At 42.7% G+C, this 22,972-nt stretch overlaps 4 protein-coding genes across 7 annotated transcripts in view; 2 read left to right on the top strand and 2 right to left on the bottom strand.

Annotated features, from left to right (window-relative positions):
* Positions 1 to 11,378, bottom strand: part of LOC120955672 (leucine-rich repeat and calponin homology domain-containing protein) — a 28,297-nt gene extending 16,919 nt beyond the window's left edge. Inside the window, exons 1-2 of one of the 4 annotated variants that reach the window (XM_040376749.2) lie at positions 11,239 to 11,378; positions 10,178 to 10,768 (exon numbers count right to left, since the gene is read on the bottom strand). In XM_040376749.2, coding sequence (XP_040232683.2) covers positions 10,178 to 10,439 — 262 coding nt within the window. In that variant the 5' untranslated portion in view covers positions 10,440 to 10,768; positions 11,239 to 11,378. Of the gene's footprint in view, positions 1 to 10,177 lie in introns of all 4 variants that reach the window. The other 3 variants (XR_007452515.1, XM_040376750.2, XM_040376751.2) reach the window with 3 other exon arrangements.
* A 1,235-nt stretch (positions 11,379 to 12,613) lies between these two features.
* On the top strand, positions 12,614 to 15,041 carry LOC120958316 (protein MEMO1). Its single transcript, XM_040381031.2, has 5 exons — positions 12,614 to 13,049; positions 13,201 to 13,420; positions 13,516 to 13,666; positions 13,743 to 13,967; positions 14,042 to 15,041. The coding sequence occupies exons 2-5, from the start codon at positions 13,366 to 13,368 to the stop codon at positions 14,496 to 14,498; spliced, it is 888 nt and encodes a 295-aa protein (XP_040236965.2). The 5' UTR covers positions 12,614 to 13,049; positions 13,201 to 13,365; the 3' UTR covers positions 14,499 to 15,041.
* Positions 15,042 to 15,965: 924 nt separating this feature from the next.
* Positions 15,966 to 17,726, top strand: LOC120957036 (tumor suppressor candidate 3). The gene is made up of 4 exons (XM_040378958.2): positions 15,966 to 16,160; positions 16,279 to 17,008; positions 17,077 to 17,239; positions 17,320 to 17,726. The coding sequence occupies exons 1-4, from the start codon at positions 16,068 to 16,070 to the stop codon at positions 17,333 to 17,335; spliced, it is 1,002 nt and encodes a 333-aa protein (XP_040234892.1). The 5' UTR covers positions 15,966 to 16,067; the 3' UTR covers positions 17,336 to 17,726.
* Positions 17,727 to 17,771: 45 nt separating this feature from the next.
* LOC120957035 (uncharacterized) lies at positions 17,772 to 22,599 on the bottom strand. Its single transcript, XM_040378957.2, has 5 exons — positions 21,843 to 22,599; positions 21,326 to 21,752; positions 20,755 to 21,255; positions 19,428 to 20,682; positions 17,772 to 19,359 (listed from the first exon to the last, which is right to left on the bottom strand). Exons 2-5 carry the CDS (start codon positions 21,689 to 21,691, stop codon positions 17,969 to 17,971), a joined length of 3,513 nt encoding a protein of 1,170 aa, XP_040234891.2. The 5' UTR covers positions 21,692 to 21,752; positions 21,843 to 22,599; the 3' UTR covers positions 17,772 to 17,968.
* Between the last annotated feature and the right edge of the window lie 373 nt (positions 22,600 to 22,972).

The raw sequence follows: 22,972 nt of genomic DNA, 5'->3' as shown, positions 1-22,972 counted from the left end.
TTTCCTCACTTCACTACGCCACTTTCGAGTGAACGCGACCATGTGCCGATGCATAGCGCGTACAGTGAAACCGCGACCATCATCCGGAGCGCCGCGGAACAGTTTCGGGACAACCTGCCCCAGCCGAGACAAGTGTCAAGGATTGGCTCTAGCAATCCGATTTATTTCACCAGTGTCACATTGTCAAATTCTCTCCCTCATTCCTTCAGTAGAAATGGAGGCTTTTCAGCGTTCAAACCAATCATTCGCTGGCAGCTGAAGGTCAATGCAGCTATTGCATTACACACCTATGAAGCGTGTATTTCTGTTTTTTTTTCTGTCCTCAAATACATTTTTCTTTACTGGGTTAGGTTTCACAAAAAAAAGCAACAAAGGCATATATAATTCACAAAAAAGAGATTCTATTTATGCGTTTTTGGAAGGGTTTTTAGTAATACAGAAATATCTAACTATACTAAGTTGTATTGAATATAAATCAAACATCTTTACTGATAGTGCAAGCGTTCTGGCAGCGTTGGAACATGGACAAACAAAAGACCCACACATTATTGCAATAGATCATATATTCCAAGCTCATAGGATTCCAAGCCATATAGGAAATTCAGGAAACGAACGAGATGATAAACTTGCAAACCTCATTTTGCAAGATGATAGAACCTCTAATGATAAAAAATGCACACATAATATCCAGACAAGATACAATAAAAAGTGCAAAAACGATATTGAACACTCTTGGCACAAAAAAACATGGCAAAAAAGAATTATCTAACAAATTACGTTTTATCAAATTAACCATCAAGCCATGGCCAGATCTTCATAACAATAAATATCAACAAGTAATATCAAGACTGCGAATTGGTCATACTAAACTAACTCACAGTCACATAATTACAAAATAATCCCCTGCACTCTGCAAATACTGCACATCTCAGTCCGACATTTAACTAACAGAGTGCAACGGATACAAAAAGTTAAGGGAATGCTGTAATCTGAACATTAATATTGATGAAATCCGAGAACCACAAAGAATTTCAAAAAAAACTAATTTTAGAAAAATCCCATTTATACAACCTTATTTAACAATTATAAGAAACTAAAGTATAAGATAATCATGTTGTAGATTGGACTATTTTATAATAGTCAGACACAACATGATAAAAAAGGCCGAGTTACCGCACAACTCACCACAGGCAGATTTGACTAACCAGTATAGTCTGACGCACCTGTGGTAGAAAGGTTTAGACAACCCTAAACAACTTAACAGATACGAAAGAGACCCAAGAGGTCGAAAACCTCTTTAAATATTAAAACAACAAACAAACAACTATACTAAGTTTGTTACAGCAATATGTCTTAAGCTAATTTTTACAAACTCCACTGTGGATGTGTCCGTCGTCTATGGAAATGAAACATAAAAACAGGAAGGAACATTTTTATAATCGATTCACGTTATACCTCAACAGCGATTGCATGTCTTTATGGACAATCTAACACACGTGCTTTCGTTTGCATATATCCCACCACGTTTTGTATGTTCAGTTACTTTGTACGACGAATGGAACTAATTTGGTGCATGCGCAACATCAAAATGGTTCGTAGAAATCATATATTACGGTTTTTTGGAGGCAATTTTCTATTTTTTACACCAACTCCCTATTTAATTGTCTTACTATACATAAAACACGCGATAGAGCCTGACAAGGACGCATCTAATACAACTATACAATTGTACCGATTCTCCTCTACGAACAATTAATTGCTGGCGGTTTACAGTTTATCCTGTTATTGAGTTGTTTTATCATAATGAAACTCGTGAATAAAACGGAATATGATTCATTACATGCAATTCCACCAACATTACCGTTTACCGGCGCCCTTACTTTGCCGGCACAATAAGGGAATGCGAGACGTCACACAATAGAGCTGTACGGAGACGGTTTCACAGTGCTGCTGCTGCTGCTGCTGCAGTGCATTGACAGCCATAGCCAGACGATGTCGCGCCGGTGCAGCTCCACGTGGAGCCGCACCCTTTTTTGACTGCAGTACCTAGTGTTAAAGATTTTACCGGAAATATTCATATCATCCCTGCTGCCGGTTCTCGCCATGCCAATGAACCGAATGCCAATGGCACCTACGTTCTAGTTGTTGGCGAGACTGCTTTACACGCCAACCTACACTTCTCCATTTCCACCCAAGCCTGCAGCATAACGTTACATCCTTTTACGTACTTTTTTTGTATTTTGTTATACGGTTGTGACAATAGCACACCGCAAGGAAGGCAGAACAGAGATCCTCTCTCGATGGAGCCTTTATCTATCTTTATTTTTTACTTGTTATTTATGTTTCTGTAACCAACAACAAATGCTCCATGCATCAAATCATTTTACTATTTTATGCATGCTGCAAATTGATATCATGCACCGTAAAAAACATGTTTTGCTCTGATCTATCTGAGCAAAACTTTATCAATGTCTGTGAGCATTCCATATACCTCCCAACCAATGCACATCAAACGAAAGGCGATTAAACTCTACACAGGAAATAGTAAGCCCAAACCCATTCGTGCACGCTCTGTGGATTATTGACTTTTAATTATTTTCCTTTTCCTTTGCTATGTCTAATCCAGTTCAGCAAACCATATTGTTTTCGTCTGATTCGCCTGCTATGCTATTAAGCCGTACAATAGAAAGTAATTACCCCATCATCCGACATAGGCACGACGGTGTGCGTTATCTTTGCATATTGTTATCTCCATACGTACTTTTCTCCTTTAGTCTTACGCGTTGTTCCGTTCCGTTCATCTACTTTCGGCACGCTTTCGGTGGGTAATCCCGTTTACTTCCGACTAGGCATAGGCAGCATACTTTTTCCCCTCCATGCCAGCCAAATATCGATTAATTCAACCAAACCCAATCAAGACTAATTTCCGTTATCGATTTTCTTACCATAGAAATTAAAAAAAAAAGCATTAACACGATAGGTAACAATGCTATAGAAAATGTTCACCGTGGTTAAAAGGAATTGCTGTTTTCAGCTACAAAACAGGACAAAAAAATTCTACGGAAATGTTACAGATTCATTAATTCACACTTTTAGATGGATTATTAAAAGCATTTCATTTTAAACCTGAATTGCCATTCTACATTTTTTCGCTATACTGCAGTACGTGACGAATATTGTACACTTTTTGTTGTTGTTAGTTCTAATGCTCGTTCGGCGAAACCCGTATGCAAACACTCATTCGCCACTGTTTCTTTTTGTACGAAACGGAAGCACACTTCAACATACAGCAAAAGCTAATGGATGTCCTCTACGCGCCCATTCTGAAGTCAGGAAACGAAATATTATACGGACAATAGTGTAGCAGCGTGTGTGAAAAGACGAGGAGCAGACAAATATTTTGTATTCCAATGTTTTGAAACGTGCCATTCCAACGGAATAAAGGTTTATTGTGCATTCCACAGCAGTATGCGAGATTTCATCTACACGCTGAGTTTGCAGAAATATCGCTTTAACCTTTGCCGATTTATTTTTTACTTGAATATTTATATCGCAACGCTGTATACAAAACAGAAATAGAAGGTATAATTTTTTACCTAATGGTATACTTTTTTAACGTAATGCAACAAAAAGATAGTATGTTAAGCTTTTACTCTGAGCATTAGCAAATTTACGCAAAAGAAATATTAGTCAACGATGGGTATGAATGAATCAATGCAACACATATATTCAAACTAGATTCCAAAATTCCAAACTAGAAACTTCTGTGCATGGTTTTACAAAAATGCCCTATTTCCATCTAGTTTTTGTTATCATGTTAGATAACGGTATTCAATGTGAAAAATAACGATAAGAACGATCGATAAGATGGTAAACTGCCAGTTTTCCCAACCAGAAGCGTAATAGAAAAAAGTATGTATCGTATATATCGAATATTATTTATCGCACCACACGTGTTGATCGTCCGCCCGTTGGCAAAATCAATCACACATTTAATAAAAAGAAGAAAAGTATAAACAATATTTCAGGATTGTAGGTTCTTGTTTTCGTGAAAAAGGAAAGAAGCAATCCAAGCTATACACAAATTTCCTTTAACCAAAACCGGCTACTATTGCCACGATCCCTTTCGCGTGCGCTACTAACCATATTTAGACATACGATGAGATCATTGTAACTTCCTCGATTTGCTCGGATCAATTGTAACCTTCCTCGCATACGATGCCATTCCAAGTCTGTCTGTCATGCGGTGGAACCGCTCCCTTCAGTATGATGACGACAGTAAAGGGTCCCTGCTTCACTCTCCATTTATTCGTTGCACGATCACAATCAATGTCAAGTACGAGAGTGTTTGTTGGTGAGAAAACGGCAGTTATTAGTACGACCGTGTTCCAGCGCCGTAGCGAAAATTAAATGCTCACAACAACGTTGACTAATGATGAAACAATTATGGATAGGATTAGTATAGCATTGGAAAATATTTCAATTTTATGTTTCGTAAATACTGTTAAGAGTCTGCGGTAGAATATGAAAATATTTAACATGTAAACTATTTTGGGTAAAAATATATTTTGTTGAAAAATATGTTCAATAAAAACAGTATAAAAATAGGTAACATGTTCTTAAATGATCGCTTTTACGAAAACTCGCACGATGTAAATATTTGAACAACGACTGGCGCCTGTTTTCCTTTCTTTTTACCACCCCGCAGAACAGCAGTTCGATCGGTTTCTCGTTACTCAGTACAAGCGTAAGCATACACTTACCAGCCCCACCACCTACTTCGCAGCCCTTACGATCATTCGACCGTTTGTGAATGGAACACGAAACTCAAACAACATTCATCCCTCGTGCTAAACCCGCCACACACAACAGACTGATGGTGGTGGCGGTAAGAGGGGCATTCACAATACGACACTTTGAGGCTTTTCTAACACATCCAAATGGACAGAAACACGCTTGTCGTCGTCTGTAAATAAAGCATATGCGAAATGCTGCCAACGGCAAACGCGTGATTTGTGGCCATGAAAAAAAAACCATGCAAGCGATCAGTAAACACGGCCGATACGAAACGATGAGTCATCGTCCGATGAACACACGGCTGGAAGACGAAACATATGTGGCAAACGGCAGTGCTTCGCACACAGTGGCATTATTGCCTCAGCGCATGATTTAGTTTAGATAGAAATATAAATATTGATCTTGCTAATCACTTCCACATAGGCAACACTCGAGTCAATAAGTCTGCAGCCAAGGAAAATTGCCTGTCGCATGGTTATTGAGTATCGAAGAGCATGGTTCCAGCATATTTTCAGAAAACTTGTTCGAGCGTTCAGTGTTTACGCTTTATAATCATTCGCGTTGCCTCTCATGAAAGAGCATAAAAACGGTTCAATGATAGTTTTCCCCCCTTACTATGGATTTCTTCATCAATTGAACAAAACTGAAAGTAAACTAGAGAAAGAAAAAAATATAACTACAGTCCACCAGCTCGCCAGCATGCGCAATCATGCGCATAACAACCATCAACCCAAAGGCCTTTGCCTTCTCCAACCACTTTTAACTAGGGCCGCGCAGTACGATCAACTGAACTGTAGCTTACCCCACACGCAACCCCTTTTTCCAACGGGAAAGAGGAGATCTATTTCTGATTTTAGCCGCTACAAACTACTCACTACGGGTTACACACTACTGGCTCATCGTACTACCGGGGGCACGGTTCGATGCAACTGAATAGGTTTTTATTGCTCAATTAATCGTAACAAATTTTGTGGTTAGCGAAAGAGAGTGAAAATGTTCGATACCGTTAAGCCGGACGTTTAGTCGGAGGATACGAGGCCTGACAAACGTTTGGGTAAGGTCGTCTTTTTTTTTTTTTGGAAAGTATGTGCTGCAAAAACGCACGATCGGAGATCGTTTGTAATGTTAAACATTTCAACAGAATTCGGCTTGCCTTTGCAATCAATGTTACACAACGGACATGGAACGATTGAACGACGTCTGCTGCGTGCTCGTATATAGACAAGTGTTTCGTGAATCATTGCCGATATACATTTCCGAGATATAAAACATAAGTACGCGCCACTTGCGTGAGTTCGTTTGCACGCCCGAATTACGCCTGGAAACGCTGAGAGCTTACAGGGTTTCACACTTTATCTCAAGACCGCGGGACCCCTTCCCGAATCTGTCTTAGTCAAAGCCAAGACTGCGGTATGATGCTTGAAAACGTTGATGATACCTGAATTCATCGGATGCAATGCTGAATCTGCGGCACATTTCTCGAAACACACTGGTCCGCGTCGAGGACATGCGGTCAAATATTTTTTTACACGGATAACCTTTGTGTACATCAGTGTCCCAGCCCGTAAAGTCTTTTTAGGCCGTCCACAAGGACAGAGGAGGCGTGGTAGGCCCAAATTGAGGTGGCAAGATGGCGTGGAGGCGTCCGCCATTAAGGCCGGGATAACGGACTGGCAGACGAAGGCGCGAGACCGTGAGCGGTTTCGGACACTCCTGAGGCAGGCCAAGACCGCAAAGCGGTTGTAGTGCCGGATAAGTGACATCAGTGTACTGAAAACAGTGAATTATTTTTTCGTGTTTTTACCAGAAAAGATGATTTAAACAGTTTAAACTACTTTCTTAACACTTGTAAATATTTTAATTAAACAAATATGCATTCACTCATTTTATTAAATTGTCTTTTTTGGTAAAAAAACGAAAAGGATAATTGAGTGTTTCTAATAGACTGATGTACACAAAGGTTATCCGTGTAAAAAAATATTCGACCGCATGTCCTCGGCGCGGACCAGTGTGTTTCGAGAAATGTGCCGCAGATTCAGCATTGCATCCGATGAATTCAGGTATCATCAACGTTTTCAGGTATCATCTACGATTTCAAGCATCATACCGCAATCTTGGCTTTGGCTAAGACAGATTCGGGAAGGGGTCCCGCGGTCTTGAGATAAAGTGTGAAACCCTGTATTAATCTGCCATTATGGGATATTAGCGGGTTATAATACTTTTCATAATTGACCCGATTGAATTGCCACAATCTCAAGATATTCAACCTTGGCGAAGCGCCACAACTTAATTGAGCAATTTTTAGCTTCCTTCCTATCTTTCCATATCATATTGCCGTTTTCCCTTCCCATCGTAGGCAGGGAAACGTACACCAATCTTCATCTCTTTTTTGCAATATATTTCAAACCAGACGCACCCGGAAAGCGAACATCTTTTCTATTAATCAGTTTCAAGTGATCAGTTTTGGCAAAGAGGAAGTGAATATTACAACACCACAAAAAAACCCTTCAAACGCCTTTCAAGATCATGGCTTACACTCAACACACGCAGTTAAAGTAGCAACAGCAATGCTCATTTCATAGAATTATCGCCAGCAAACATTTTATTTACAAACTGTAACGCGTCGACACATGCACGCATTTGGCTGTTGCAGCACAACACGAGTGTACACATGAAGTGAGTGTGCGTGTGGCTGGCGGCTTATCAGAACAGAAATGTTGATTTGCTCAATGTAACGCCGAGAGAGAGGTGGTTATAAAGCTCCACGAGTAACACGGCACCAGTGTGTCAGAGTTTTACTACCCTATATGCTTTCTTTGCACTAAAATGGAAATCTGTCTCAGGTAGATTGATCATTTACCAGCTTTCTTTGAACGGTTACGGAGTTTCACCAATCCGATTTGCTCGTTTGTCTGTTTTCTTCCACTTTCTATTACTTTTTTAGGGGGTTTTCTTTGATATGTTCTGGAGACAACATAACTGAAACTACTTTAACAGAGTTTTATTTTTACTGCTTGCCATTCTAATTGCTGAAGTGTACGTACACTGTACAGTTTAATGATTTAATAAATGCAAAATAAAAATCATATTACATTCAATCATTGAACAACATACTTTTTGCAGCACTGTGTTGTTAAACGTTGTCGTAAAATAAACCAAAAATACAATTCAGTAGGCATAATCCTAATATTATTCAGATCAGCCAAGGATCACTGATGCTTCTTTGCGATTAATCATTAGCTAGTGAACTTTTAATGAGTGGCACTATTATCAAGCGCAACATGCTTCTCGCCTTACCCGAGAGCCTTCCTCCATCGGAATGATGTCATTTGTAAATTTAACAGTACTTCTGTGTGCCAACCATCAAACAGCATTGAGGTTAAAAGGAAACAGTTATGCCTCGCTTTCTTAAACCTCTCTTCTGTATAGATAGTGCCGCTACAGATGTCTGTACTATGTCCATCTGACGGTTTCGACATCTGGAACTGAACCAGCATCGTACCGAACTCATAACCAGCAATCGGAATGAAACAGTTTTTACTAACGCTTTATCTAAATGTTGCTATAAAAACCGATTATTTTATGTAATAACACTTTTTTTTTTTTTTGGTGTTGCAAAAAAGTAACCCTTATAAAGTTGTTTCCTTCTGAGCGACTTGTTTAATTCTATTATAAAAAGAAATGGTACATTGCAACTAGCACCCGTTGTGCGATAAGCACGAACACTGATAGTGGTAAGAATTTACATATGGCCAAAGTGCTGGTACTGTGTGGCAAATGTATGTGTGGCATGAAAGTTGAAAGGGTCGTACGAGTGACCTTATTGAAGCCGTTGTGCAAAATGCGTTCAATTTAGAATTGTAGCTCGATCCATTGCATTAGAGTAATTTCAAAATCAAATAGCCACTATTCAGCTGTTTGTGTTTTATTTTTCTCGTTACAGTTATTTGTGGCAGGTCTTCATTGCCATAGGAATCATGTTCGAAAGCATTTACATCTGGCGGAATGGCATGGACTACATTCATGGATGTTCAATAATTTGTGTACGGTTTCATTTTTTAATGAGCCTCTCTACAAAAGCCTACACTACATTACTTTGGGGCCACCAGCACTGTCCCCACACCTATGCCCACGGTTCAAGGCACATTATTCGGCTGGTAGATTGAGCTTCTAGGTCAGCTCGTTCAGTGTCCGAAAAAATCACCACCCAAACCCCCCCACCCGTTAGCAGCCCCACATGGGCCAGATGGTGGCGACCCTTTGCCACTCCGCGAGATGTGTAGCATAATTTTCGAGCGGCCGATGTGCGAGCGGCAAAATTATTATCCTCGAGCAATTTTTGCCGGTGGCACTCACCGCAAGGTTTCAGTGCAAGCGACATGGGCAAAACAAAAAGCAAATCCATATTTTTTTTCTTTTTCTTGTTTCATCCACCCAATCTCATGCCCCCACCCCAGTGCAGACGAGAAGAAACAGACAAGCGTACCATTGAGCAGAAGGGGAACCACTCTGCGAGCTCCTTGGTCTTGGCCTGCGAGCTGTTTACGTAAGCCTAGACTACCTCATTTCGTATGTCCTCATTTTTTGCGAAAAACCTGCTACGATGTGTCCATCGAAGGAAGCCGAGGAAAAGTCAATTTTTCACGTATTGATTTTACCTCTTTCGAACTCCGTTCCTTTTGGGTTTGATGGGGGTATGTAGGTTTTTCCCGTCGTGATTTTACCGAAAAAACGAACGCATTTATTGCTTGGGTTTTGCATGCTTAGGGTTACGTTTTTTTCGAGACAATTATAGGAAAAATACTCCATAGCTTTACTTTACAAATTGTTTACGAAGATCTGTTGAAATAAATCGAACAGCATGTAAGCATGTAAACGACTCAAACTCGATTCACACGCCTCTTCAAACAGACCCGTTCGCCGATGGTTACGCTTTTCAAGTGCGCAGCATTATTCGATTAAAGATGCTGTATAAATAGAGTGGAACAAGTACTAAGCATTTTGATCGTATCCCGCAGGCTATCTTTTTCTATCCGTCTGTCTACTCCGTCCGACTTCTTATGCGGTTCAAGATCTCTCGTCCGCCAGGTCGGCGACGCCAGTTGTGCATTGCGGTTGGCCGGTTTGCGGGAATAATTTATTTTTAACGATTTTGTCGTCGCTTCTAATTGCAAATATACTGCTGTTTGTTTTGCTCCCGGTCTATCGAATGTTTTCGCTCGTTTTATTCCTAGATTATTGGCCAATGTATACAACCAAAGCATATCTGCCAATGGTTCGGATATTTCATTTCACTTAGCTTGTGGTGCTACGAACTATATAGTGTTGGCCAATAAATTGCCCTTAAAAATGCTATTTCTTGCAAAGTGTATGTGCTTACCTGCAATAACCGTGTCGCTGAGGTTGTACTTCCCCGCTGCCTTCGGAAAGTCCTTCAGCTTGCGTCCGCTCAGCTTCAGCTCCCCGCTGAGATGCGCATCCTCCAGGATGCGCTCCAGCGAGCGCGTCAGCTGACTTTGCAAGTGACCACCGGCGATGCCGACGTTGCCGACGCCGTTCATTCCTACCAGATGCAATGGTTGGTGCTGACCAGAATAGACGACGGTTGACTGGGTTGCTTTCAGGCAGGCGGCAACGGCCATATTTTTGTGGCACTCCGGTTAACAACAGGAAACACTCAAGATGCGTCTGTGTCCATCAGCGATTGACGTTTCCTCTCTCTCACCGGAATCGCGTCGCAGAAACCGAACGCCTCGTCCTCCCCGCCCGTGTGCCGTCCGGATACGCCAACTAGGTGCTCACGGAAATAACACTTTTATACACTTTGCACCCTCTGTGCATACCAAATCATCTTGCTGACAGCAAACGACAACCATTGAGAAATCTTCCCCTGCGTATTTTTCACCTTCTTCTTCTTCACGATGCGTCTACACAACCAACCGTTTTGCCGTGCACCTGGTACACTGCCGCGCTACGATGAAAATGAGAAAAGCGAGAACCGTGAACCGATCAATTCGCCGTTACTACGGCAACGCAGACACCGACATTTCGACACCTTTCGGCACCAGCATCTAGGAAAACTCGTCAGCCAAACCCGACACGCTCTCCACAGTCCTTTTTCCCTACACAAACACACACTCACACACACATGCCTGCGCGGACGCACACTGCTCTAAACCCACCCAACCAGAATCAAATTTTCTGGGCCTTTTCACGCACTCCGGAAAAACGATCACAAAAAAGAATACGGGTAGAACGGTAGCGTATACGCGCAGCGAAGTTGCCGTTGGAAGAAGCTAAGAAGTTGGGAAGCGCTCATGCGTATTTTTGCTGCCGGCGGTGAACCAACTTTTCCCACTGTCGATGCCGATTGTCATCGATTAATTGCACTTGTTCTTTGTGGCCATGCTTAGCAAGAATGGATGGTGTAGTTGCACAAACCTGCGACCGACAACACGAGCTCGGTCGCTTCGACGCGAGATGAGAAAATGAGGAACGTATACATGCAGCAGAAAAGATATACAGACACCGTGGGCGTACACTTGCGAGCAGCGCAAATGCGACTCGATCACCGAATGTAAACGCTTCCGGGCAGGGCATTTGACACAGCGCAGGCGGTGCTCTCTGTATGGCTAAACACCAACAACAAACAGTTATAGCTTCACACAGCTTTTGCGTCTCATTACCATTGCGTCGATATATTAATATTGTGTCGATACAAATTAATTGACAATCCATAAAACTATTTTTCAAAATTTATTCTATTAAATGGCTTCAGTATGGACCGTTCAGCAAACCAAACATCAACAATGGTAAACAAACGTTGATGCGTTTAGTCCTAATATCATCGCCTAAAAATATAGAAAATTTGTAATTTATTGTGCAAAATAGTAACATCCACCAAAAACCTGGAATTGGCCCATCTTGTTTGATTATCTTTTAGAAAACCATGTAATCGAACATAACAAACTGCTCGTCGAACATATCACACAGTGTGCAGCTTTCAGACAGAAAGAATATAGGAAAGCAGGGCAAAATGGGCATGTGGGGCAAAATGGGTACCTTCTATTTAAGCATTATTTCACTATAAAAATACTTTACAATGCTCAAAATGAATTCATTAGAGTGTTCTTTGCACACCGTGTAAGCTTCATTACCCTTACATTATAAATAACCAAGAAAATGCAAAATAAGATTTAGTAGTATGTTGATGTGACGGGGAGCTACACTTGGGGCAAAATGGGCAGATGCTTTTGACATATGGCGCTTGGTGAGGCTATGGTGTTAAATTTGTCGCCTCAATAATGATAATAAGCACAGCTTTAAAAGATTTGATTTTGTAGATCAAAACGTGTAAAAACTGTTTTAATTATGATAACATATTTTAGGAAGAATTTTAAGGACTTTCCAGAACAGAAAAACAAAAGAACAAATAAAAGGACGAGAATACTTTTCACGAAACGTGCGCAAAAGCATAAACCATTACCTAAGTGCAGTTGTTGTGGCCCATATTGTCGCAAAATTTTGACGTTTCACGTTTTGTTTACATATGCCCATTTTGCCCCAGGTCTTTGCTCATTTTGTCCCGCGTGTCAAAATAGCTTCTCGTAAAACATCAACTTTTATTTTACACTGTTTTCATGACTTTAAGTTATTTTCATTCTATATGGCAATTTTAATCCATAGATAAATGGTGGAGGCATGCAACGATGTAATTATAATTGTGTTTAGTGCAATATTCAAAGGAAAATTTAGTAAACTGTTTAACATGCCCATTTTGCCCCGCTTTCCTTTACGGGTCACCTGTTTCACGCACACTGCCACAAACCTTTGACAGCGCGTAGACCAAAAACAAACAATTTCTGCGTAAAATAATCACAGTTTTATGCTTATTGCTGCTGTTTCTGTTTGCAATAATCCAAGTTTTTACAAATATTTCGGAATGTATAGAAAAATCTACTGCTAGCAGCTAGCAACACCTGCGCGCACAGTGCTGATTCGAAAACGGTACCAGCTCACACTGAATTTTGACTGCTCCTTCCCTGCCGCAGCCCTTCCGTCCTCTATCCCTTGAGTCTTGCTTTGTTCGACAAAGCAGGGTGAAAGATCATCGACAAATCGTCAAAAGTTTTGCGGAAAAAATACTCCAAGCGCCCGAGTATTCGTGTGAAAAAGCGTGGAAAGCTTAAAATATCAACCTCAGATTGCTGCATTCGGTGATAAATTAGGTAGTTCCAACGTGCTTAACTCAGGTAAAACCAAACATTCGCCTATTAGGGAAGTAATGTAGAACTCCTCCCATGGCAGTGTCAAAATAGGTTAATTTTTAATGCATTGCCAAAAATTTGTTTCTAAGACTATAATTATAAGTTTTTGTTTTTCTCTAACATTCATTTTGTACAGTGTTGGAAGACAATCGTAATCCACAGCCAACCAAAGCCAGTGTGCGTGTGTGCCATTTGAAAAGTCACTTTCACTTTGTTTGACCGAGAAAGTGTGCTCCGGAACGTTTGTACGGGGTGTGACACAACGAAAAGCAGCAGCTTCTTTAAAAAACCCTCCTTCAAAATGCCAAATTCGAATCGTTTGGCCACGCATGCTGGTAGCTGGTACACGGATTCAGGTGGGTTATTCTTAACCTTTCTACATTTCGCTTGATTCGCAGCGCAAAAGTATTGATTTTGTTCCGTCTACATCAACGCCATTTCTATTCGGCAGGAGCTGAGTTGAACCGTCAGCTGAATGGCTGGTTGAACGATGCAGATCTCACCTTTGGTCCCGCTCGTGCCATTATCGCTCCGCACGCCGGATATCGCTATTGCGGTGCCTGCGGTGCTTGGGCTTATCGGCAAATTAGTCCCGCCGTGGTGTAAGTTGGCACCGTTTGCATCATTCTCATTGAAGTGGAAATAATGGCTGATGTATCTTTTTTCTTCTTTCGACAGAAAACGTGTGTTCATTTTGGGCCCTTCGCATCACGTGCGTCTGTCCCGTTGCGCCCTATCGGCTGTTCAGTACTGCAATACGCCCTTGTATAACCTGAAAGTGGATCAGCAAATCAACCAACAGCTGGAAAGTACCGGCCATTTCAAGTGGATGGACCAAAAGACGGACGAAGACGAGCATAGCATCGAAATGCATCTTCCCTACGTGGCTAAGGTGATGGAAGAGTAAGTTCATATGCACCTGAAACGCCTATTCGCTTTGGATGACCTATAGCCCCGCTTTTTGTCCCGCATTTTAGCTATAAAGATCAGTTTACCATCGTACCGGTGATGGTTGGCTCCATTACCAATGAATGGGAAGAGAACTATGGGAAAATCTTCGCACCGTACCTTGCCGACCCACAGAATTTGTTCGTAATTTCGTCCGATTTTTGCCACTGGGGCCAACGGTTTCGCTACACATACTACGAGGAAGGGTCCGGTCCGATCTACAAATGGATCGAAACGCTGGATAAGATGGGCATGGATTTGATAGAAACACTGAAAGCGGACAGCTTCAGTGAGTACCTACGAAAGTACAACAACACCATTTGCGGGCGTCATCCGATCGGCGTACTGATGCAAGCCGTCGAAGAACTGAAACGCCGTGGTCATCGGATGAGCTTCAAATTCCTCAAGTACGACCAAAGCAATCAGTGCTGTGATAAGAAAGACTCCAGCGTGAGCTATGCCTCCGGTTCACTGATATTTGAGTGAGCTTCTCCATATTATTCTAATATGACTTCTAACGCGCTCAGCGTCGGATGCGAACGTGCTCATCGTCTTGCGTGTGTGTGTGAGTGAGTGTACTTCTTATTTGCCTCACGTCCAGGGTAGTGCAATTTTTAGTTCTCCTTCTGGTCTGCCACAAAAGCACGTTCCATTCGTATCATTTGTGTCTAAGTGTGTGTATGCGTGTTTCTTTTTCTTCATTTCTTTCCCCATCAAAATAAGCAGCACCGCCGCGTAATATAATTTGTTTCTCATTTAAAAGCTAAAGATAAGCTCAACGACATTGTTGATGGAAAAAAGAACAAAATAGCATTCAGGAATGTAATGTGCAAGAATATTTTAACTGAAGCTAAGCATAATTTACGTTGCGCCCTTTTTCTCTCATATCGAATTCTCATTTGGACATTGGATTTAAACATCATATCTTATCAAACCGTTTCAAATGCATATTATAAAGGTTAAAAATGAAAGGAATAGTTTAAGTTTGAATAAATAAAAAGTTTTTTTTACATCGTTTATATCCTTCAACTGCTCTTGTAGTTTGTAATAAACATGTGTCTAATAACTGAAGTGGATGTAGTTTCGTCAGATTTTAATTTCAGATTTCTTCTCGTATTGAAATGGTACAATTGTTTATCTCTCCGATTTGTGAAACTCTTATTGGTTAATCGAAACACTCAACACCTGAAACATAATGTAAACATGCACTGATTGTACATTTAAACGCAAAATGTTATAGAAATTTCACATTTTTTTAAACTCTTGACTTATCTATTTGGCTTTTCCATGGAACTCTGCGAACATTTTTGTAGCATTTGGCTCTTTCCGTCGCAAAGTTTGACGACCGCTGGGCTATCGTACAAGTGCACCGGTTCCTGCGAGGATCAATAATTATCCGGTTCGGACTTTTTGTATTGAGGATTCCCTATTCAGTGATGTGATTATGCCCAATCCACATTTGTAAGGAACACGTCCTTATGTCCTTACGTTAAATGAGGTGATAAATAGATTAAAAAACTGATATACAGTGGAGCGCCGTTTATTCAGGCTCATCGAGACACGACACAAATTAGGCATTTTTTATTAACTCCATGTTTTTCCAATGAGAATATTTGAAATTTGCCATGAATTTTAGTAATTTTGTTATGCCAATCTCCGTTTTTTTTATCAAATATCCTCCTCAGAACGCAATGTCACCTTTGTATTGAACTGTCATTTCTCAACAACACGGATAAACGGACAGCCGAATAAAAGGAACCAGGATAAACGGCACTACACTGTATTTTAAAATTTTACAATTTTTTCTCCTCGATTTAAAACTGTGAATTCAGCTGTGAAGCTAAACCATCCGAGAAATGGGAATGGCCACACTCTCGCGTAATGTAAACGCGGCTTTACCGCATCACGATGGCAGGCGAAACTTGACAGAATGCAATTTGTTTGGTACACGTCACAAGTGTCAATTGGTGCCGAAAAGCAACATCACAAGAAAGATCAATTCAAGTCGATTGCAGCTCTTCTCCGGTTCGGTTCCGGTTGGCCAGGCTAGTCAGGATGAAGCTACTACTAAAAATTGCTGTACTTACGGCAATATCGCTGTGTCTGTTCCAGCTAGCCAACAGCCAATCTTCCAAAAATGCGCGAGGCGTAAGTACACTACCGCCTAGACCGGCTTCGGATGCAACGAAGTGCTGTGCTATGTGTGCTGACGTTGATGTTTACATGTTCTTCCTATCTAATCGGTTCCCGTTCCGTTCCCTTGCAGCAGGGACAACAGTCTCTGTCCGAAAAGGTGCAGCAACTGCTGGACATGAACACGAAGCGTCCGGTGCTGCGTTTCAATGGCAACAAATTCCGGGACTTTGTCAAGTCAGCCCCACGGAACTACTCGATCATAGTGATGTTTACGGCCATGGCACCCGCGCGGCAGTGCGTGATTTGCCGACATGCTCACGACGAGTACACGATCGTGGCCAACTCGTACCGCTACTCGCAGACCTACTCCAACAAGCTGTTCTTCGCCATGGTCGACTTTGACGAAGGTTCGGACGTGTTCCAGATGCTGCGACTAAATACGGCACCCGTGTTCATCCACTTCCCCCCGAAGGGAAAACCGAAACCGGCCGACACGATGGACATCCAGCGGGTGGGAGTGTCGGCGGAAGTGATCGGCAAGTGGATTCAGGAGCGTACCGACATTCAGATCCGAATTTTCCGCCCACCCAACTATTCCGCTACCGTTGCGATTCTGATGCTGTCGCTGTTTGTCGGCGGTTTCCTGTACCTGCGCCGAAACAATCTCGACTTTCTGTACAACAAGCAGATGTGGGCGCTGATTGCGGTGGTGTTCTGCTTCGCGATGGTTTCGGGACAAATGTGGAACCACATCCGCAGCCCGCCGTTCGTGCACAAGAGCCAGAATGGTGGCATTGCGTACATACACGGATCCTCCCAGGGGCAGCTGGTGATTGAAACGTACATTGTCATGTTTTTGAGTAAGTATTGAGTAACCCACCGACAGTTGACGTGGAGACCAACAATCGCATGATTCGTCTTTTTACAGATGCCATGATTGTGCTGGGAATGGTATTGTTAACGGAGGCTGGCTGGCAGAATGATCATCGTAAGAGTAAGGTCACAGCAATTGTGGGCCTATTTTTGGTGGTTGTGTTCTTCTCGCTGATTCTTTCAATATTCCGATCCAAAGCGCAGGGATACCCTTACAGGTAAGCCGCTATTTCTAGCAGTGCCGCTGAAGTATTGTAACAGATAACTCCAATCTAAAATTACTATTTAACTATTTCAGCTTCCTATTTAAGTAAAAAAAATAGTTTAAGTATAAAGGAGCGTCAGTCTAAAATTAACGCACCAGGTGTGAACGCGTGAATCACATGTATTGGATCGCTAGTTGTGCAATCGAGGGAACGTAAAAAACGTAAAAATTCCATATTTCAATGTTTAGTTCAAGCAAAAATAAATAAAAAAAGTCAGAATCTTTCTCAACCCGAAGAAGATGTAAACATGCATCGGTAGAGTTAGCGGTTTGATTTAAAACATAGATAATGAACATATAAACTAAACCTCCTCACACGCAACCTTTCCTGTGGAACGTTGCTCAAAAGTTAAGAAAAAAATCCCACTAAGTTGTATCAAGCAATAGTGACTGAGCTAATAAACAATTCAATTCGACGATGAAGAGACAGACGAAATGAATGTTAATCGCTTCTCGACAATAATTAGCAAAATAGGAAAGAAACATTACGGAAATAAGTGACCAACTTGGTCGTCTATTATCATACATTTACGGTACAACGAATATAGAACTTTAGCATCACGATAAGCCCTTCTTAAAACAGAGGATTCTTAAAATGGGTTCTGCATCTCAACATGACCAGCTGTTGATAGTGTTGTCCTATACATACGGATTGAGTAAGGCAGCTTACAATAAACTATTGCTACACAATTACTATACTGTTATTATTTTTCTGTGCGATCGTCTTTCGTTTGAGAGACCTAGTCTTAGCATCGACAGGGGTCGAGGGAAGTTTACCCGCACCGCCGCCCGCCAGCTCCACTGTCGAACTGCCCTCCTCATCTTCATCGACCTGCTTGGACGCGGTGCCTCCCCCTTTTCCCGGCCGGGAGTGTGTTTTCTGATGCCTGTTCAAATCGCCGTGGCAGCGGAACTTTTTATCACATAAGCTGCACTGGTGCGGTTTCTCGCCCGTGTGTATCATCCGGTGCGCCTGCAGGTACGTACTCGCCCGGAACGCTTTGTTGCAGTACTCGCAGACAAAGTTTTTCTCGTTCGTGTGAATGCGCCGGTGCAGCACGAGCGAGTAGCGGCGGGCAAACTCTTTGCCGCAGAACTCACACTTGTGGCTCTTCTCGTTGGAGTGTTTGGAGATTTTGTGATACTTTAGGTCGCCCCACTGCCGGAAGTGGTGCCCACACTCCTCACATTTGTACGGCTTTTCGCCCGAATGGAGCCGCTCGTGCACCTTCAGTGCGCTGCAGGTGAAAAAGCACTTCTGGCACGTCTGGCATTGGTACGGCCGTTCGCCCGTGTGCTGCAGATGGTGGTAGGAAAATGCAGTCTTGGATTTAAACCACCGTCCACACTCCTCGATCGGGCACAGGTATTTGTACACTTTTGCATTACTCCCAGCATCCGCCGCCGTCCGCCGTTCCTTATCATTTGAACACATTTCTTCTTCTTCCTCTTCTACTTCTTCGTCTTCGTTGCCCTGCACCTGGGATGCGACTCCCTCATCATCGCTACACTGATAATCGTCGTCGATTGGTGGTTCATTTCGTGCGCCCGTCGATTCATCGTTGAGCGGTTCAACGCCCGATGCGCCAAGGTCTATGATTTGCATTTCATTGTATTGGGGCGTTTCCTCACCATTCTCCTCCTCCTCCTCCTCCTCCGGCTCCGGTTCGTAATCGTCATCTTCGTCGGATTTTTGTTCTCGTTTCAACAGTCTCGTCTCTCTTAGATCCGATATTTGGCCACAGTGGGATGGTGCAAATGAAGCCACCGACAGTTTGCTGATCGTATTGGAAGAGAGAAGAATGGAGGTAAGGGGGTTCAGGCTATCGGTGGATTGGAACGAAACGGCACGGGACTCGGCGAGTGCATCAACGGTAGAAAGCAACGGAAATGGTGTCGAATGTAACGGTTGCAGTTGTTGCAAATTTTGCGCTTCAGCCGACGGTAGGCCCGGCACGTATGTTTCATTCCTGGAAGACCCATTCAGTGAACTCGAGGTTGTAAGCTGCTCACAGGTGGCAGCATCCAGTGGCTTCAGCAATGTCGAATCTGCGGATTCCGTTTGTAAAAGCTCTAAAAAAGGAAAATAAAAAGGCGGTGCAACTGCATTTTCTTTAACGCACTTTAACGCGATATCATACCTGCATCGTTAAATTGAGCTTTACTAAGAAGCAGCAAAAAGTTGTCGCCTCCGCTTGGAATATGAATTTCGTGTGAGTCGAGCGATTCTCGGGACAGTGCCATATGCTGGCCACTCTTTTCAGGTTGCTGCATGGCAGTGGTTGTGGTAGAACCGGCGGCAACAGCGCTGCCATTATTAGCATCATCAGCATGATTCGGAAACCAGTCTGCACTGTTCGCTATGCACAGCTCCTCGGGCGTATCCGTATCGACCGTTTCCTGCACCTTTTGTACCACATTCCGGATGCCTTCCAGCATGTCTTCAGTCTCGCTAAATTCTCCACCATTCTCTGAACATTCCAGCACTATCATGGCATCGTTTAGTGCCTGATGTTGCAGCAAACTGTCCACCGTTTTTGCACAGCTCGCACTGGAGCTGGTCGATGTGGACAGTAACGCTTTTGCGTCACTGTTCTGTGCCGGGTTTTGTTCTTCAGCCGCCTGGCCCTGTTTCATGGTACGATCGTTCTTTAGCTTTTTCGTGTGCTTCACACGAGGTAGCTTGGGCTTCGCTTTTTTACCATCTAGCGCTACCTGCGTTGATAATGCAATAACTTTCATTGCAGTTGCCGTTCTGTTTGCATCAGCTGTATTATTCCCATTTACAGGTGTCAAGGAGGGCTCGTAATGTTCCTTCAGGTGGTTAAAAAACATCCGCTGATCTTGAACTACTTTGCCACAAAGTTGACAGGAAAAAGAATTCCCCGGATGCTGCGAGGCCGATGGCGATTGCTGTGCTTTGGGCGTGTTGCCTTTGCCATTATTTCCCGGATGTAGCGAAGATGAAGGACCGTAATTTGGATTGCTCGTTGGCTCGAATGAACCAACCCCAGGTACCGTTGCGTCACGGTGCGACAGCTGAATGTTTGCCAGCATTAACGATTGCTCCATTTCGGAAACGTCGCCACAAAACGCGTCCTTTGTATCGGTCATCTTCTTTGCCAAACGCTTCTTGTGGGGAAGATTGATGTTACCCAACTGTGCGCAAGATACACTCTCGATCGATGCCACACACTCCGCCATATCGTCGTCGTGTGTGCGCGATTCACACTCCATAATGCTAGCGGCAACACTTTTCGATGCCGCTAAGCTATCAGCAGCAACGGTAAATATCGTACGCTGATTATGCGGTAGGAGCGAGGGAAGAGTTGCGCAGGAAAGAAACCGTTTCGAAGATTCGTTTAAACTCATCGTGTTGATGGCCATTGTTGAGCTCTAAAAACAAAAAGAGCGAACAAAAATGCGTCATTCTAGTTCTACAATATTATTGGTGGATTAAATGCTTACGCTGTGTACATCGGATGACAGTGGAGCCGAGGAGACGATGGGAAGCAAAGAACTATTGTGACTGTATGCTTTCAGCGTCACATCAACGGACGGTAGCAACGTACCCATGCTGCTGGATACAGGTACGTCCGAATGTCCAAGTGACGATATTTGTTGGCCATTCGAGAGCTCCACAATACTCTGATGATGGAGCAAATGTCCCTGTGCTTGGTGTTGCAGGTGAAGGTGCGAACTAGTTGCATGAGGAAGACTATAATGGTGATGATGATGATGATGCTGCTGTTGCTCTCCCTGCTGTTGCTGGTGTGTGGTCACAGTCGCAAGAGCGTTTGCCATTACATCAAATCCATCGCCCCCTGAGCTGGTGGCATGCAGAGGGAAGTGTACGTAACTATCAATCGTGCCCCCGATCTGACCTAATCCATTGCTAATGGGCGAAGAGGATTGACCAATGTGCATCATTTTATCGTACGACGATAGCGTACTGAATCCGGGAATATCCTAAAATGAAAAAATGGAAACGCTACAATCTAACCGGCTTTGCAATCTTCCATCAATTTTTGGCAATTACCTTGGTATCAGCAGCTTCCTTGCTCGTTTCACTGGGAAGCGAATGCAACTCTTCGGTGGAGGTGCCAAAGGGCCGATAGTGATGCTCCATGAGGGCGGATTGCATTCCAATCGAGCTGGTCGTGCTGGACGAAACCGAATTGATGTAATCATTTAGCAAATTGGTCGGTAGCTGACTCGATAACAGGTCCGTGCCCAATAAGGTCGATTCGATGTACTCCTGCTCCCTTCCAGCATGGGATATTCCCGTGCTGGTGATGAAGTGTAATGAACCACTGTCGGTAGACTGCAGGGTGGTGCGAAGGACTGCTTTCGACATGTCCTGATGCCCATCGATCGATCCCCCCAGATGTTCCAAATGGTCCATTTTGTGCAGATGTTTGTAGTGGGTTGGAAAATAATTGGACACATGCAGAGAAGAGTGTAATCTGTAACGATATGTACACAATTGTAAATGGTTTAAGTTATGGTTCAATATCAGTAAATAATAATTGTTCAATGCTTATGTTCGTACATACCTCCAACTATGTAATTTGTTAATAATGGCCTTAAATAACTATCGTTCGCTTTTTCCGCCGTTTTGAAAGGATTTCCTATTTGTTTTATTTTTCCTGTCACTGCAACAATTTATGTTTTGACTTTAGTTTTAATTGCCACGACATTTTCGCGTGCTCGGAAGTTTAATTAATCCATAAATCGCAGCGCCATACGAGATCCTGCAGTCCGCATTGCCAACAGGAACAAGAAACGATTGTATAAGGCTTCAATTATGATGAATACTGGCGTTCTCTGTGCAGAAATTCATTTTGTTCTAGCAACAGCTCATGTTTGTGCACGCTGTACTCGCCTAGCCAGGCCCCAGCCAGTAGTCCTACGGATTATTCCATCCATATCTTTCGTCACAATGTGGGTTATTGCGGAAGGTGCTTCACTTGATCCAGCCAACTAGCTCGCTGACTACCTGATCAGTATCGTGTTGGTTTTTGGACACAGGGGCTTGATTTTTACGAATATTTTACAAAAATATCAAGCTGTACGTATCTCATTGCTATACATAACTCTGTCCTGCTCTGGGTCGCACACGCATGGTTGTTTCACGCCGAATTTATATAGATACACTAACTGCTACTTTCGTGGATGGGTTGAGCCGCTTGTCAAATAATGTAAATTTAATAAAAATAAGGAATTAATTGAAAAATTCAGTCTGTTTGATTGTTGCAAACACTAGCATTTGTAAACAAGACACCTTTTGTTGAAAAGCTTGTTTTGATTGACTGTCGGCTACTGTCAAACTGCCAATGAGCAGCATTGGCAGGTAACCACAAGCAACAAAATGTTTCATTAATGTGGTGTCTAGAACAATTTCCTCGTTAATATTGCTCGGACCACATTCCTCGGATCATAAACAGCAAATATACTCCAAAACTTGCAAACTTATGCCATGAACTAAAAATGTCTAACATGACATGACCTAAACGTTAAATTATTCAATACTCTAAACGGAATCCTATATGACTCCGTTTAGCAGTCGGTGAATGACTGCTTAGGACGGTGGCAACGCTTTTTCGCATGCGATTTTATCGGACGGCCTGTCAAATTTTTGTATGGGATTTGACAGATAACGTCGGACGACGAAATCGCACGTCCG

Source organism: Anopheles coluzzii, chromosome 3 (genome assembly GCF_943734685.1).
Source record: "Anopheles coluzzii chromosome 3, AcolN3, whole genome shotgun sequence".
Lineage (NCBI taxonomy): Eukaryota > Metazoa > Arthropoda > Insecta > Diptera > Culicidae > Anopheles > Anopheles coluzzii.
The sequence above is the reverse complement of the archived record's forward strand: the minus strand, read 5'-3'. Positions and strand labels throughout refer to the sequence as shown.

Bases quoted from the DNA above. Each gene is read 5' to 3' on its own strand.
- LOC120958316 (XM_040381031.2), top strand. From the start codon at position 13,366: ATGCCAAATTCGAATCGTTTGGCCACGCATGCTGGTAGCTGGTACACG. The intron at 13,421-13,515 runs GTGGGTTATTCT...TCTATTCGGCAG, and splicing joins TAGCTGGTACACGGATTCAG to GAGCTGAGTTGAACCGTCAG. The intron at 13,968-14,041 runs GTAAGTTCATAT...CCCGCATTTTAG, and splicing joins GTGGCTAAGGTGATGGAAGA to CTATAAAGATCAGTTTACCA.
- LOC120957036 (XM_040378958.2), top strand. From the start codon at position 16,068: ATGAAGCTACTACTAAAAATTGCTGTACTTACGGCAATATCGCTGTGT. The intron at 16,161-16,278 runs GTAAGTACACTA...GTTCCCTTGCAG, and splicing joins CTTCCAAAAATGCGCGAGGC to CAGGGACAACAGTCTCTGTC. The intron at 17,009-17,076 runs GTAAGTATTGAG...GTCTTTTTACAG, and splicing joins GTACATTGTCATGTTTTTGA to ATGCCATGATTGTGCTGGGA.
- LOC120957035 (XM_040378957.2), bottom strand. From the start codon at position 21,691: ATGGACCATTTGGAACATCTGGGGGGATCGATCGATGGGCATCAGGAC. The intron at 21,256-21,325 runs GTAATTGCCAAA...TTTTCATTTTAG, and splicing joins AGGAAGCTGCTGATACCAAG to GATATTCCCGGATTCAGTAC. The intron at 20,683-20,754 runs GTAAGCATTTAA...TTTTGTTTTTAG, and splicing joins TGTCATCCGATGTACACAGC to AGCTCAACAATGGCCATCAA.